The 13,433-nt window shown below is 40.4% G+C and overlaps 1 protein-coding gene across 1 annotated transcript in view; it reads left to right on the forward strand.

Moving 5' to 3' along the window:
- The first annotated feature begins 1,362 nt into the window (after positions 1–1,362).
- The window catches only part of DNAH14 (dynein axonemal heavy chain 14), a 363,900-nt gene continuing 351,829 nt past the window's right edge, over positions 1,363–13,433 (forward strand). Inside the window, exon 1 of the mRNA XM_034667630.1 lies at positions 1,363–1,467. Within this exon, the coding sequence (XP_034523521.1) occupies positions 1,363–1,467 (105 nt within the window). The remainder of the gene's footprint in view (positions 1,468–13,433) is intronic.

Raw genomic sequence — 13,433 nt, forward strand, 5'->3', positions numbered from 1 at the left:
AATTTTATCAAATATAAATGATTATTGGCACGTATTTTCAAAATGATTTTCCCTTTTAACTGGTATCTTTCCTCACCTTCAACATCAAACCCTCTTAACAGCTTCTCAAAGACTCACAAAGTCATACTCAAATTTTGTTGTGACACGCTGAATGATGATATATTCAAGCTTATTAATATTAAAAGTGGGGAGTTTATTCTTTTAAAAATTTAAACAGTTTTAGATACAGTAGACCCCAACAAATCTCAATTCTTTCTCTTCTGTGGCCTCTACGAGGAAATATAAAGAAGGGGACCTATGTGTCTCGTGTGCGTGGTATATAGTAAGTGCTCAATAAATAGCCAAGCGAGTGAAAGAGAGGACATTCACTTGCTGAACTTTTTATACGACATATAAAACAGAAAGGAGGTATTTTTACACACACATTTCTTAGAATTTCTCTTAGATCCATTCTCTTACATTCCCATACATCATCTTTTACTAATAACGGAGGCTTTCGAACGACAAGCTCCTGCCCCAGGATGTTAAAAGCTTAAACGTGAGTCGCCCCTTTCAAAGGTCCCAGAGCCGCCGGTTCTGCGGTCACTGGTTTCTCCCGCCTTCCGGGGCCGCATTCAGGCAGGCGTGCAGGGGGAGAGAGGGCACACCGGAGTCTGTAACTCGCGCACTGTATCTACCCGAACTGCCCTTGGCGCACATTTCTGCGCCCCGCGGGCGGCATGGCCAGTACCGCCTCGGTGGGAGCCTCCGTGAAACCACCAGCCAGGTCCTCCCCCGTGGGCTCCACCCCCTGCTGCGGCCCCCAGCATGCACTGCGCGGGCCTCGTGTCCCCCAGCTCCCAGCGTGCCTTGTGCGGGCCTCGAGACGCCCCCCGCAAGCGCGGCGCGGCGCACGCTCCTGGCTAGAGACTGGCCGTTGGTTACGGCGGGAAGGGGTAGGGGCGCCGGTCCGTGGTGCTGTCCTCGGCCGGATCCCAGGTGTGCGAGCGGGACCTTCGCCTCTTGGCCTTAATGGGGGTCGAAGCAGCCGTTGGGCCACAGTGCTGCGGTTGAGGACGGGTGGCTGGGACCCCTGTCGACACCCGTCCTTTTGAGCGCGTCTGCCCAGCAGGCCAGCGGGGTAGAGCCAGGGTTTGGGGGAGGGGGCAGGGCCAGGGGCGTGCACGGGGCGGGAGGGGCGAGGCCACGGCCTGGTGCCACGTGGGTGGGCGGGGACAGGGTCAGGGAGCTGGGCCAGGAATCAGGACAGGGCGGGGGTGTAGGACAGCCCTGGAGGGGCAGGACCCGGGGTGTGGTGGTCTGGCCTGGGGTTGGCCTAGGGGTGCCTAGTGGAAATGGGGGAGGGTGGCAGCTTGCGGGGCAATGCCGCCAAGTCCCGCGTTCAGCCTTCGTGCTTCAGGTTTTCCGGCGCTGGACTTGAGTCGGACCCATCCCTGCCCTCAAGGGGCTCACCTTCTCCCTGCACTGGTTTGTTATTTGCCCTTCACCAGGCTAGGTGATCTCTCTTCTATTCCTAGGTTAATGAGTTTGGGGTTTTGTTTTGCAGTCATAATTGAGTAATGAACTCTGAACAGCTGTGCTGGTACTGATCGTGTAGTCTGTGCATACACATCTACATGTACGCACACAAATATAAATGAGTATGTCATTTAACGTAGAGATTTAAATAACCCTTCTAATAAGTTGATATGTTGAATTACATTAATAACGTTCATAGATACTGTCTTTGCATTCATGAGATAGACTCCACTAAGATATCTATAAACCTGTGTATATCACACACATATACATTGACACTTGGGATTTGATTTGCTAATATTTTATTTAGGATATGTGCATTTATGTTAAGGAGTGTTACCGTCTATAATTTTTTTGGTGCATGTACTTGTCTGTTTTGGGAGCCGTTGCTGTTTTACTTTTCAAGAAGTGGGTTCAGTAGTTTTCCTTTATTTCTGAAAGAGTTTGCATAGTATAAGGATTTTCAAAGCTCACTTGTAAAACTCCTTAGGTCTGGTGTCTTTTACTTTTTTGGGATAAAGGGGGGCCTTTTGAGTACTGGTTTTTTTCCCTCAGCTTTTAGTTTTATTGACCTTGATTATTCTTTTTCTGTTACAGTAAGTTCTCCTACTTTTAGCTTGTTTGTTCACATTCTGGCTTCTTTATTGAACACATCAATCTTTAAAATAGTAAATGCATTCAGTACTCTAATTTCTAAGCTGTAAGAACGATTGTAGCTGCATCCGCCAAGTTTGAATATGTGATTTTTTTAAAACAATTTTTTATTTACTTATTTTAGACAGAGATAGCAGACAGAGATAGCAAGAGAGGGGAGTAGAGGGAGAAGCAGGCTCCTTGCTGAGCAGGGATCATGACCTAAACAGCTGAGCCACCCAGGCATCCCTGAATATGTGATATTTTAATTAATTGTTCAGTGGTTCTAGAGAGTAATTTCCAGTTTTATTTTCTTTTTAATACATGGTTGATTTAGGAGTGCTATTTCAAGTTTACAAATATGGTACATTTTTAAAAGTGTATTTTTGTTGACTTACAATTTGCACTCTTGGAAAATGGGGTCTGCATAATAATTGATTCTTTGAAATTCGTGAAGTCTTAGAATGTGGTCAATTTTCATAAATATCTTGCGTGATTTGAGAAGTAAATTCTTTGTTTATTAAGTACAGAGTTCTTTATTAGGTCAAGCCTTTTCATGAGGGTCAAATAATCTATTTACTTGTTACGTTTTTGTTCACTTGATCTCTGTATCATTGAGATAGGTGTGTTAAAATATTTCACTACAACTGTTTTTGTGAAATGTCAAATTTTCTATAATTGTATCTGGTTTTGCTTTATGTATTTTGAGGCAGTGTTAGGTATATACAAGTTATAAGTTGTAGCTTCTTGATGGATTGTCCCTTCTAGTATTATGTTGAGACCTAATTTCTCCTTATTAATGCTTTTCCCTTAAACTCTATTTTGTCTGGTAGAATATTGTTAACCAGCTTTCTTTTGGTTTGCATTGGCATGCTGTAGTGTTTTCTGTTCATTTATTTTTTTCATTGTGGCAAATATGCACAACATAAAATTCATCATTTTAATCATATTTAAGTGTATAGTCCAGCAGCATTCATACTGTTATGTAACCATCACCAGCATCCATCTCCAGAATTTATCATCACCCCAAACTGAAATTCCATACCCATTAAACAATAACTCCACATTACCCCTTTCTTCAGGCACTGGTCATTTCTTTTCTACCTTTTGTCTCTGTGAATATAGCTGTTGTAGGCACCTCATATGAATAGAAGCACACAATATTGGTTCTTTGTGTTTGGTCTTAGCGTGATGTCTTCAGGGTTTATCCATGTTGTAGCATGTATCAGAAAATCTTTTTTTCTTTTCTTTTTTTTCTTTTGGTGAGAACATTTACTTACTCTTCCTTTAGCAAATTTCAGTTTTACAGTATAGTGTTATTACTGTAGTCACTATGTTATACATTAGATCCGCAGACCTACCTTATTCATTTATAGCTGAAAGTTTGTACCCATTTACCGATTTTTCCCTATTTCCCCAACCCTGTAGCCCTTGACAACTACTTTTCTACTTTCTTAGAGTTCAATTTTTTTTTCAAATTCCGCATATAAATGGTACCATGCAGTATTTGTCTTTCTCTGTCTGGCTTATTTCACCTAGCAAAGTGCCCTCAAGTTACATCCATGTCCTCACAAACAGGATTTCCTTCTTTTTAATGGCTGAGTAATAGAACATTGTGTATATACAGCACATCATCTTTATCTGTTCACCCATTGACACTTAGGTGGTTTTCGTATCTTGGTTGTTGAGAATAATGCTGCAGTGAACATGGGAGTGGAAATAACTCTTCAGGATTCTGTTTTCCTTTTCTTTGGGTATATTTCCGGAAGTGGGATTGCTGGATCATATGGTAACTCTCTTTTCATTTTATGAGGAATCTCCATACTGTTTTCATAGTGGTTGTACCAGTGTACATTCCCGCCAACCGTGCACAAGGGTTTGCATTTCTCCACGTTCTCGCCAACACTTGTTATTTCTTTTTTTTTTTTTTTAAGATTTTATTTATTTGACAGACATAGAGACAGCCAGCGAGAGAGAGAACACAAGCAGGAGGAGTGGGAGAGGAAGAACCAGGCTCATAGCGGAGGAGCCTGATGTGGGACTCGATCCCATAACACCAGGATCATGCCCTGAGCCGAAGGCAGACGCTTAATCGCTGTGCCACCCAGGCGCCCCCAACACTTGTTATTTCTTGTCTTTTTTATAATGGCCATTCTAACAGGTGCAAGGTATTATCTCATGTTGGTTTTGATTTTCATTTCCCTGATGATGAGTGTGTTGAACACCTTTTCATGTATCTGTTGCTGGCCATTTGTTTGTGTTTGGAAAATCAGCCTATTTAAGTTGGATTGTTTGTTTCTTTGCTACTGAGCTGTGTGAGTTCTTTATATATTTTGGATGTTAACCTCTTACCAGATAGATGATTTGCAGATATTTTCTTCCATTCCATAGGTTGTTTTTTCATTGTGATGATGGTTTCCTTTGCTGTGAAAGAGCATTTTTATTTGATGTAGTACCACTTGTTTATTTTTGCTTTTATTACCTTTGCTTTTGGTGTCATATCAGAGAAAAATCATTGCCAAGACCAGTGTCAAGAAGTTTATCCCCTATGTTCTCTTGTAGTAGTTTTATGGTTTCAGGTCTTAAATTTAAGTCTTGAATTCATCTTGAGTTAATTTTTGTGAGTTAATGTGATTCTGTACCCAATTCCAATGTGTGTGTGTGTGTGTGGGGGGGGTTCCCTCATACCACCAAGCAATCCAATCCTCAGACATCTGGTGGTGTCCTGTAGTGCAGCTCACCTCTGACGCTGTTCATCCGGAGATCACATCAGATCTCAGAGGCTAAGGGCTCAGTCCTGTAACGCTGTACCCATCCTACCTCCCGTCATCATTTCAGTTTCCAGTCTCCAGCCCAGGTTATCACCTGTGCCTCTGCCTGACCAACTGTAGATGGGAGGCTCTAACGATCCCTCTCCTTGGGTTCCATCACTTTGCTGGAGTGGCTCACAGAAATATTTTACTTACTACCAGTTTATTTTAAAAGGGTAAATTCAGAAACAGACAAGAGGCATAGGGCAGGGTATGGGGAAAAGGCACAGAGCTTCTTTCCCTTCAAGTGACCCACACTGTCTTGAATCTCCATGTGTTCACCAGCTCAGAAGCTCTCTGAAACTCATCCTTTTTTTAAAAAATTGTTTTGTTTTTTAGAAAGTGAGAGCACACACACACTCGTGTGTGGGGTGGATGGGAGGGGCAGAGGAAGAGGGAGAGAGAGAATCCCAAGCAGGCTCCTTGCCCAGCGCAGAGCCTACCAAGGGGCGCAATCCCACAACCCTGAGATCATGACCTGATCCAAAATTAAGAGTCAGACACTTAACCAACTGAACCACCCAGGCATCCCTCCTTTTGGGCTTTTATGGAGGCTTCATTACATAGACATGGTTGATTAAATCACTGGCAGTTAATTCAACCTGCAGCCCCTCTCCTGTCCCGAGAGGTCGAGGTGGTGGGGCTGAAAGTTCCAACCTTCTAGCAGTCATATGGTTGGTTCTCTTGGCAACTAGCCTCCATCTTTAGGTGAAGTCCAAAAGTCACCCCATTAATGTAACAAAAGACACCTTTATCACTCTACTCACTTAGGATATTCTAGGAGTTTTAGGAACTTTGTGCCAGGAATGAGGACAAAGAACAAATACATATTTATTGAAGAGCACAATATCACAAAGGTGTAAAATACTGATCCGGTTTCATTCTTTTGCATGTGGCTGTCCAGTTTTCCCAACCATTTGTTGAAGAGACTGTCCTTTCCCCCATTGTGTACTCTTGCCTCCTTTGTCATAAGTTAGTTGATCATGTATGTGTGGGTTTATCTCTGGGCTCTCTATTCTGTTCCGTTGGTCTGTGTGTGTGTTTTTATGTTAATACCATACTGATCTGATTACTATAGCTTTGTAATAGCTTGAAGTCAGGAAGTGTGATGCTTCTAACTTGTTCATTGTTCTTTTTTTTCCTAAAGATTTTATTTATTTATGAGAGAGAGAGAGACAGAGAAACAGAGCACAAGCAGGTGGAGGGGGAGAGGGAGAGGGATAAGCAGGCTCTCTGCTGAGCAGGGAGCCCAACATGGGGAAGCAGGTGGAGGGGCAGAGGGAGAGGGAGAAGCAGGCTCTCTGCTGAGCAGGGAGCCCAACATGGGGCTCGATCCCAGGACCCTGAGNCAAGCAGGTGGAGGGGGAGAGGGAGAGGGATAAGCAGGCTCTCTGCTGAGCAGGGAGCCCAACATGGGGCTCGATCCCAGGACCCTGAGATCGTGACCTAAGCCGAAGGCATGCTCAACTGACTGAGCCACCCGGGCGCCGCTTCATTGTTCTTTCTCAAGACTACTTTGGCTACTTGGGTCCTTTTTGGTTCCATACTAATTTTAGGATTGTTTGTCCTATTTCTGTGAAAAATGCCATGGAAATTTTGACAGGGATAGTATTGAATCTGTAGATTGTTTGGGGTAGTATGGACATTTTAGTGATATTAATTCTTTCAATCCATAAGCACAAGGTATCTTTTCATTTATTTGTCTTAAATTTCTTTCATGAGTGTCTTAGAGTTTTCAGTGTTCATATCTTTTACCTTAATGGTTAAATTTATTCCTAAGCATTTTATTTCTTTTAACGCATTTGTAAATGCGCATTTGTAAATGGTATTGTTTTCTTAATTTCTCTTTCTGATAGTTTCTTGTTAGTATATGGAAGCACAACTGATTTTTATATATTGACTTTGTATTATGCAACTTGACTGAATTTGTTAATTCTAACAGAACTCATCGTTCCATCTTCAAAGCCAGCCAGCAACGGATTGTTGTGAGATAATAAGAAACATATGTACTGTTCTCTGCTCCTCATTCCTGACACAGAGCTCCTGAAACTTTTATAAATCTCTAAGTGATGGGAGCACTAGGAACATCTTGTGTTCTAATATTCAGTCCCATCCCCGTTCCTGACACAGGACTCCTAAATCCCTTGAAACTTTGGGGGCTGTGGGAATTCATGTTGTTGTTGTTGTTCCAATGAGGTTAATCTAGGTTGGCTCTTGGATGACTCCTGGATGGGGGCGAGAAAGACCTAGCCATGATTAGGAACTTGGAAATTTCAGCACCACCTTCCCATCCCCCTCTCTATAGAGGGAAGAGGGGCTAGAAATGGAGTTACAACTACTTGGTCTTGTCTATGTGAGTTATCCTCCATAAAAATTCTAATAGTATGGGGTTCAGAGAGCTTTCAGGTTGGTGAGCACATCCACATACTGGGAGGGGGATGTGTCCTATCTCCACAGGGATGGAAGCTTCTGCACTCAGGTGCAGATTTTGCCCTGTGTATCTCTTCATCGGGCTGTTCATTTGTATCCTTTATCATGTGCTTTACTAACTGATAAGTGTATGTAAGCATTTACCTGAATTCTGTGAACTGTTCTAGCAAATCATTGACTTAAATGGGAAGGAGCTCATGAAAAACTTAATTTTTAGCCAAGTCAGACAGAAGTTGTGGGTCATCTGGGGACTTACTACTTGTGATTGGCATCTGAAGTGGGGAGTGATATGAAAATGTTGGGGTTTGGAGCAAACAGTTAAGAAAGAATTCTTGAGATGTCTTTGGTACAGAAAGGTGGTTTTATTAAAGCACAAGGACAGGACCCATGGGCAGAAAGAGTTGCTCTGTGTTTGTGAGGAGTTCTGATTATATACTTTCAAGTTGGGAGGGGGTTAGGGATAACGTAAGTCTCTAAGGAATTTGGAAGCAAGGTTTCCAGGACCTTGTGGGGCTAGCTGTTGTTAGGAAAAGGTCATTTATTACTGCCCAGTAAAACCCTACTCATGAGACCCTGCAGGTGTTCATCAGTGGGCCATGTGCTTGGAGGATGATCGCCAACATGTATCTTGGGGGGGGGTGTCAAGACAAAGGAAGTTTCCAGTGGAATTTTTATATGTTAAAGGAGACTTCCAGGATCCTGGAGGTCCAGCTAATGTTACGCTAAAGTATTAACATCAGGGCAGTTGAGTTCCCAGAGGAAGGTCACTCTGCCTGTCTGCAGGACTTGTCAGTGGGCTGTAAGTCGTAAGGAAGTTTAATCTTTTTCTTTTGCCTTTGTTCTCCACATTAGGAAGCAGTCTCCTGGGACTGAGCTCTAAACCTGTGGGATCTGATGCTATCTCCAGGTAGACAGTGTCAGACCAAGTTAAAACTGTAGCTGGAGTTGCAGAATTACTTGGTGTGGGAAAAACCCTACACATTTGGTGACCAGAAGTATGTGAGTGTGGCAAACAGTGTGAGAGTAAAAGAGATGCATAGAAGGAAGATTCTGTTTTTCTAATTCCCCTCCACATCACTCTGATACTTTCTAATTTTTTAAATCATCTTGTCAAAAACTAAAAAAAAAAAACAAATGTTGAGATTTTGATTGGAGTTATATTGCATGTAAAGACCAATTAAGAGACAATTGACATTTTAGTAAGTTTTTCTGTTCATTAATATTTAGCTCTTTTGATCTTCTCTATTACATATTTGTTTTCTGTTTTTTATGTTTCTGCTCTCGGTTTTTTTTCCTGAAAATTTTGTTTCCAGCTTTATTGAAGTATATTTGACAAAAATATTGTATATACTTAATGTGTAGACTGTGATGATTTAACATATCTACTCATTGTGTAATGTTCATTGCAAGTTAATTAACATATCTATCATCTCTCAGCTACGCGCGTGTGTGTGTGTGTGTGTGTGGTGAGAAGCTTGCACTCTCAGCAAATTTCAGGTGTCCAATACAGTATTACTAACCATAGTTACAGTGCTGTTGTTAAGCTTAAAAGTAAAAACTGCCAGTTATTTTACCAACAAAAGGTGGGTTTATTGGAAAATAAAAGCGAATTGCAGGCCAGAACAAACAAGCTATGGCAAAACCATAGGCAAGTCTGGGGAACAAGGAAAAGGTACACTTTTTAAAGGAGAAAAGCGGCAAGTTGGGAAACTTATGAACTAAGAGTCCATTGGAGTAAATTGGGAGTTCACAGTGTGGTGGCTTCTCATTGGCTGAGCTGTCACATTGGGGGTTTGGGGGGGATGAGGAAAGTGTCTCTTCCTCCTGTTGGAGTAGTAGATTAATGTCCACGTGCAAGGTCAAGTCCGGGTAAGGCCAAATCCATCTCTTCCTGTTGGGTCTACAATTAACTATGAGTGCTAGGACTGGGAGCTCCCAGGCTGAGAACTCCCCTGCCAAGAGCTCCCCTTGCGGAAACCTCCTGACTACATTTAGTGAGGCTTCCCTTACTGATGTTTGCAGTGTGTGTTAGATTTTCAGAACTTAATCATCTTATGACTGAAAGCTTATACCCTTTGACCAGCGTCTTCCCATCCCCTCCATCACTCATCTCCTCCATCACTCATCCATCCTTTGACTTTCTTTCTATGAGTTCAGCTTTTTTTCCCCAGATTCCACATGTAAGTGATAACGTACAGTGTTTATCTCTGGTTTATTTCACTTAGCGTAATACCCTGCAGGTACATCCTTATTGTTGCAGTGGCATAATGGCTTAATTTCTTATGTCTGAATGATATTTCGTTGGGTATTTGTATATACCACGTTTTCTTTATCCATCCGTCTGTTGACAAATACTTAAATTGTCTCCGTATCTAGGCTGTTGTGAATAATGCAGTGATCATGGGAGTGCAGATACCTCTTTGAGATACTGATTTCATTTCCTTTGGATATATGTCCAGAAGTGGGATCACTGGGTCATGTGGTAGTTCTGGTTTGTTTGTTTTTCAGATTTTATTTATTTATTTATTTGAGAGAGGACGCGAGAGAGCACAAGCAAGGGGAGTGGCAGAGGGAGAAGCAGGCTCCCCGCCAAGCAGGGAGCCTGATGCAGGGCTCGATCCCAGGACCCCGGGATCACTACCTGAGCCGAAGGCAGGCACTTAAGCAGCTGAGCCACCTAGGCGCCCCATCTATTTTTAATTTTTTGAGGAACTTCCACAGTGGCTGCATCCATTTACATCACTAATGGTGCACGAGGATTCCCTTCTCTCCATATTCTCACCCTTATTTTTTATGTCTTGCCTTTTTGATACTAACCATTCTTACAGGTGTGAGGTGATATCTCTTTGTGGTTTTGATTGGCATTTCCCTGATGATGAGTGATATTGAGGATCTTTCCATGTCTGTTGGCCATCTGTCTATCTTCTTCGGAAAAATGTCTGTTTAGGTCCCTTGCGCATTTTTTCATCCAATTATTTGTGGATGTTTTTGCTATTGAGTTGTCTGAGTTTCTTACATATTTTGAGTATTAAGTCCTTTTCACTTATATGGTTTACATACTTTCGATTCCACTCTGTAGGCTGCCTTTCATTTTGTTTATTATTTCCTTTGCTGTTCAGGTTTTTAGTTTGATGTCCCACTGGTTTAATTTTGCTTTTATTACATGTGTTTTTGGTGTCATATCTAAAAAATCACTGCGGAGACCAATGTCAAGGAGTTTTCCCTTTATGTTTTCTTCTAGGAGTCTCAGCATTTCAGATTTTAAATATAAGTCTTTAATTCATTTTGAGTTAATTTTTGTGTATAGTAGAAAGAGTCTAGTTTCAGTCTTTCGCATTGGAATATCCAATTTTCTTAACACTATTTATTAAAGAAACTATTCTTTCCCCATTGTATGTTCTTGGTGTCCTTGTCAAAAATTAGTCGACTGTATATGTGCAGGTTTATTTCTGGACTCTCTGTTCCATTGGCTTATGTGTCTATTTTTAAAAGATTTTATTTATTTATTTGACAGGGAGAGAGCATGAGCTAGGGGGAGAGGCAGAGGGAGAAGCAGACTCCCCACTGAGCAGGGAGCCTGATGCGGGGCTCAATCCCAGGACTCTGCTGATGCTTCACTGACTGAGCCACCCTGGCGCCCCTTATGTGTCTATTTTTATGCCAGCACCATACTGTTTTGATTACTATAGCTTTGTAATATAACTTGAAGTCAGAAAGTGTGATGCCTCTTGCTTAATTTTTTTAAGAGTGCTTTTGCTATTTAGGGTGTTTTGTGGTTTCATTACAAATTTCAGGATATTTTTTTCTGTTTTTGTCAAAAATGGCATTGGAATTTGGTAAGGATAGCATTGGATCTATGTTTGGTGTAGTTTTGGACATTTTCATTATATTAATAATTCCATTCCATGATCTTGGTAGATCATTCCATTTATTTGTATTTTCTTCAGTTTCTGTCATCTGTCACATTTATTGATTTGCTTATTTGAACCATCCTCTCATCCCAGGGATAAACCCCACTTTATCATGTTGTATCATCCTTTCATTGTGCTATTAATTTACTTTGTTAGTTTTTTGGTTGAGGGGCTTTGCCTCTGTATTCCTCAGGGTTATGGGCTATAATTCTATTTTTTTGTAGTTTCCTTATCTAACTTTGGGATCTGGGTAATGTTGGCCTCATGAAATGACCCTGGAAGTGCTCTCTCCTCTTCTCTTTTTTTGGAAGTTTGGTAAGGGTTGGCATTAGTTCTTCTTTAAATGCTTGATAGGATTCACCAGTGAAGCCATCTGCTCCTGGGCATTTTTTGTGGGGATGTTTTTAATTACTGCTTCAATCTCCTTACTTATTTGTTCAGATTTTCTGTTTCTTCTGGATTCAGTCTTGATAGGTTGTATGTTTCAAATAATTTGTCTATTTTCAACTTGTTGGATTATCAAATTTAGGACATAAATGTTCTTAATAATCTCATATGATCCTTGATATTTCTGTGGTATCATTTGTAATGTCTTTTCTTTCACTTCCAATTTTATTTGAGTCTTTTTTTTCTTACTTTACCTTACTGTTGGTCACTTTGTTTATATTTTCAAGATCCAACTCTTAGTTTGTATCTTTCCTATTGTTTTTCTGGTCTCTATTTCATTTACTTATGCTCTGATCTTTCTTATTTCCTTCCTTCTAACTTTGGGTTTTTTCTAGTTCTTTAAGGTATAAAGTTAGGTATTTATTTTAGGTCTCTTTTTTTTTTTCAAGTTAATTTTTATCGCTATAAACTTACTTCTTAGAACTACTTTTGCAGCATGCCATAGTTTTTGGTATGTTATATTTCCATTTTCATTTGTTTCGAGATATTTTTGATTTTCCTTTTGATTTCTTCCTAGACCCATTGGTTGTTCAGGAATGTGTAGTTTAATTTCTACATTATTTGTGAACTTTTCAGATTTCCTCCTGTTTTTTGATTTCTAGTTTCATAACATTGTGTATGGGAAAAACACTTGATATGATTTAAAGTCTTCCTTAATTTCTTAAGACTTGTTTTGTGGCCTAATATATAATCTATCCCAGGGAATGTTCTGCATTCACTTGAGAAGAATGCGTGCTCTGCTGCTGTTTGATGGCATGTTTTGCATATATCTGTTATGTCCATTTGGTCTAAAGTGTAGTTCAAATCAAATATTTCTTTGATGATTTTCTTTGATGATTTATTCAAGTTAAAATTAGAGTATTGAAAGTCTCTATTATTATTGCATTGCTATATATATCTGCCTTAAGATCTGTTAATATTTGCTTAATTTATTTAGCTCCTCTAATGTTGGGTGTATGTATGTTTACTGTTGTTATATTCTCTTGATACAAAGTTACAGTTTTGAACTTAAAGTCTGTTTCATCCGATAAAACTCCCCCTAGTCTTTTCGGTTATTGCTTGCATGGAATATCTTCTTCCATCTCTTTTCTCTGAGCCTGTATGTGTTCTGAAAGCTGAATTGAGTCTTTTGTAGGCAGCATATAGTTGGGCCTTTTTTAATCCAGTCAGCCACTCTGTCTTTTTATTGGAAAATTTAGTGCATTTACATGCAAATAACTATTTACAGGTAAGGACTTATTATTGCTGTCTTATTAAATGTTTTCTGGCTATTTTATAGTTCCTTTGTTACTTGCTATCTCCTTTGTCATTTTCCTTTGTGGTTTGATAATTTTCCAGAGTGGTATGCTTTGATCCTTCCTTTTACCTTTTATGCATCTACTGTAGGTTACCAAAAGGCTTAGTAAAATCCCTTATAGTAATGATAGTCTGTTTTAAGCTGAAAACAACTTAACTTTGATGGCATACAAAATACCCTTTTACTTCCCCCTCCCACATTTTATGGTTTTGATGTCACAGTTTATATCTTTTTATATTATGTATACTTTAATAAAGTATTTTAGTTATACTTATTTTTAATACTTTTGTCTTTTAATCATTATACTAGAGCTGGGGGTGCCTGGGTGGCGCAGTCATTAAGCGTCTGCCTTTGGCTCAGGGCGTGATCCCGGCGTTCTGGGATCCC

The sequence above is a fragment of the Ailuropoda melanoleuca genome, chromosome 8 (assembly GCF_002007445.2).
Source record: "Ailuropoda melanoleuca isolate Jingjing chromosome 8, ASM200744v2, whole genome shotgun sequence".
Taxonomy (NCBI): Eukaryota; Metazoa; Chordata; class Mammalia; order Carnivora; family Ursidae; genus Ailuropoda; species Ailuropoda melanoleuca.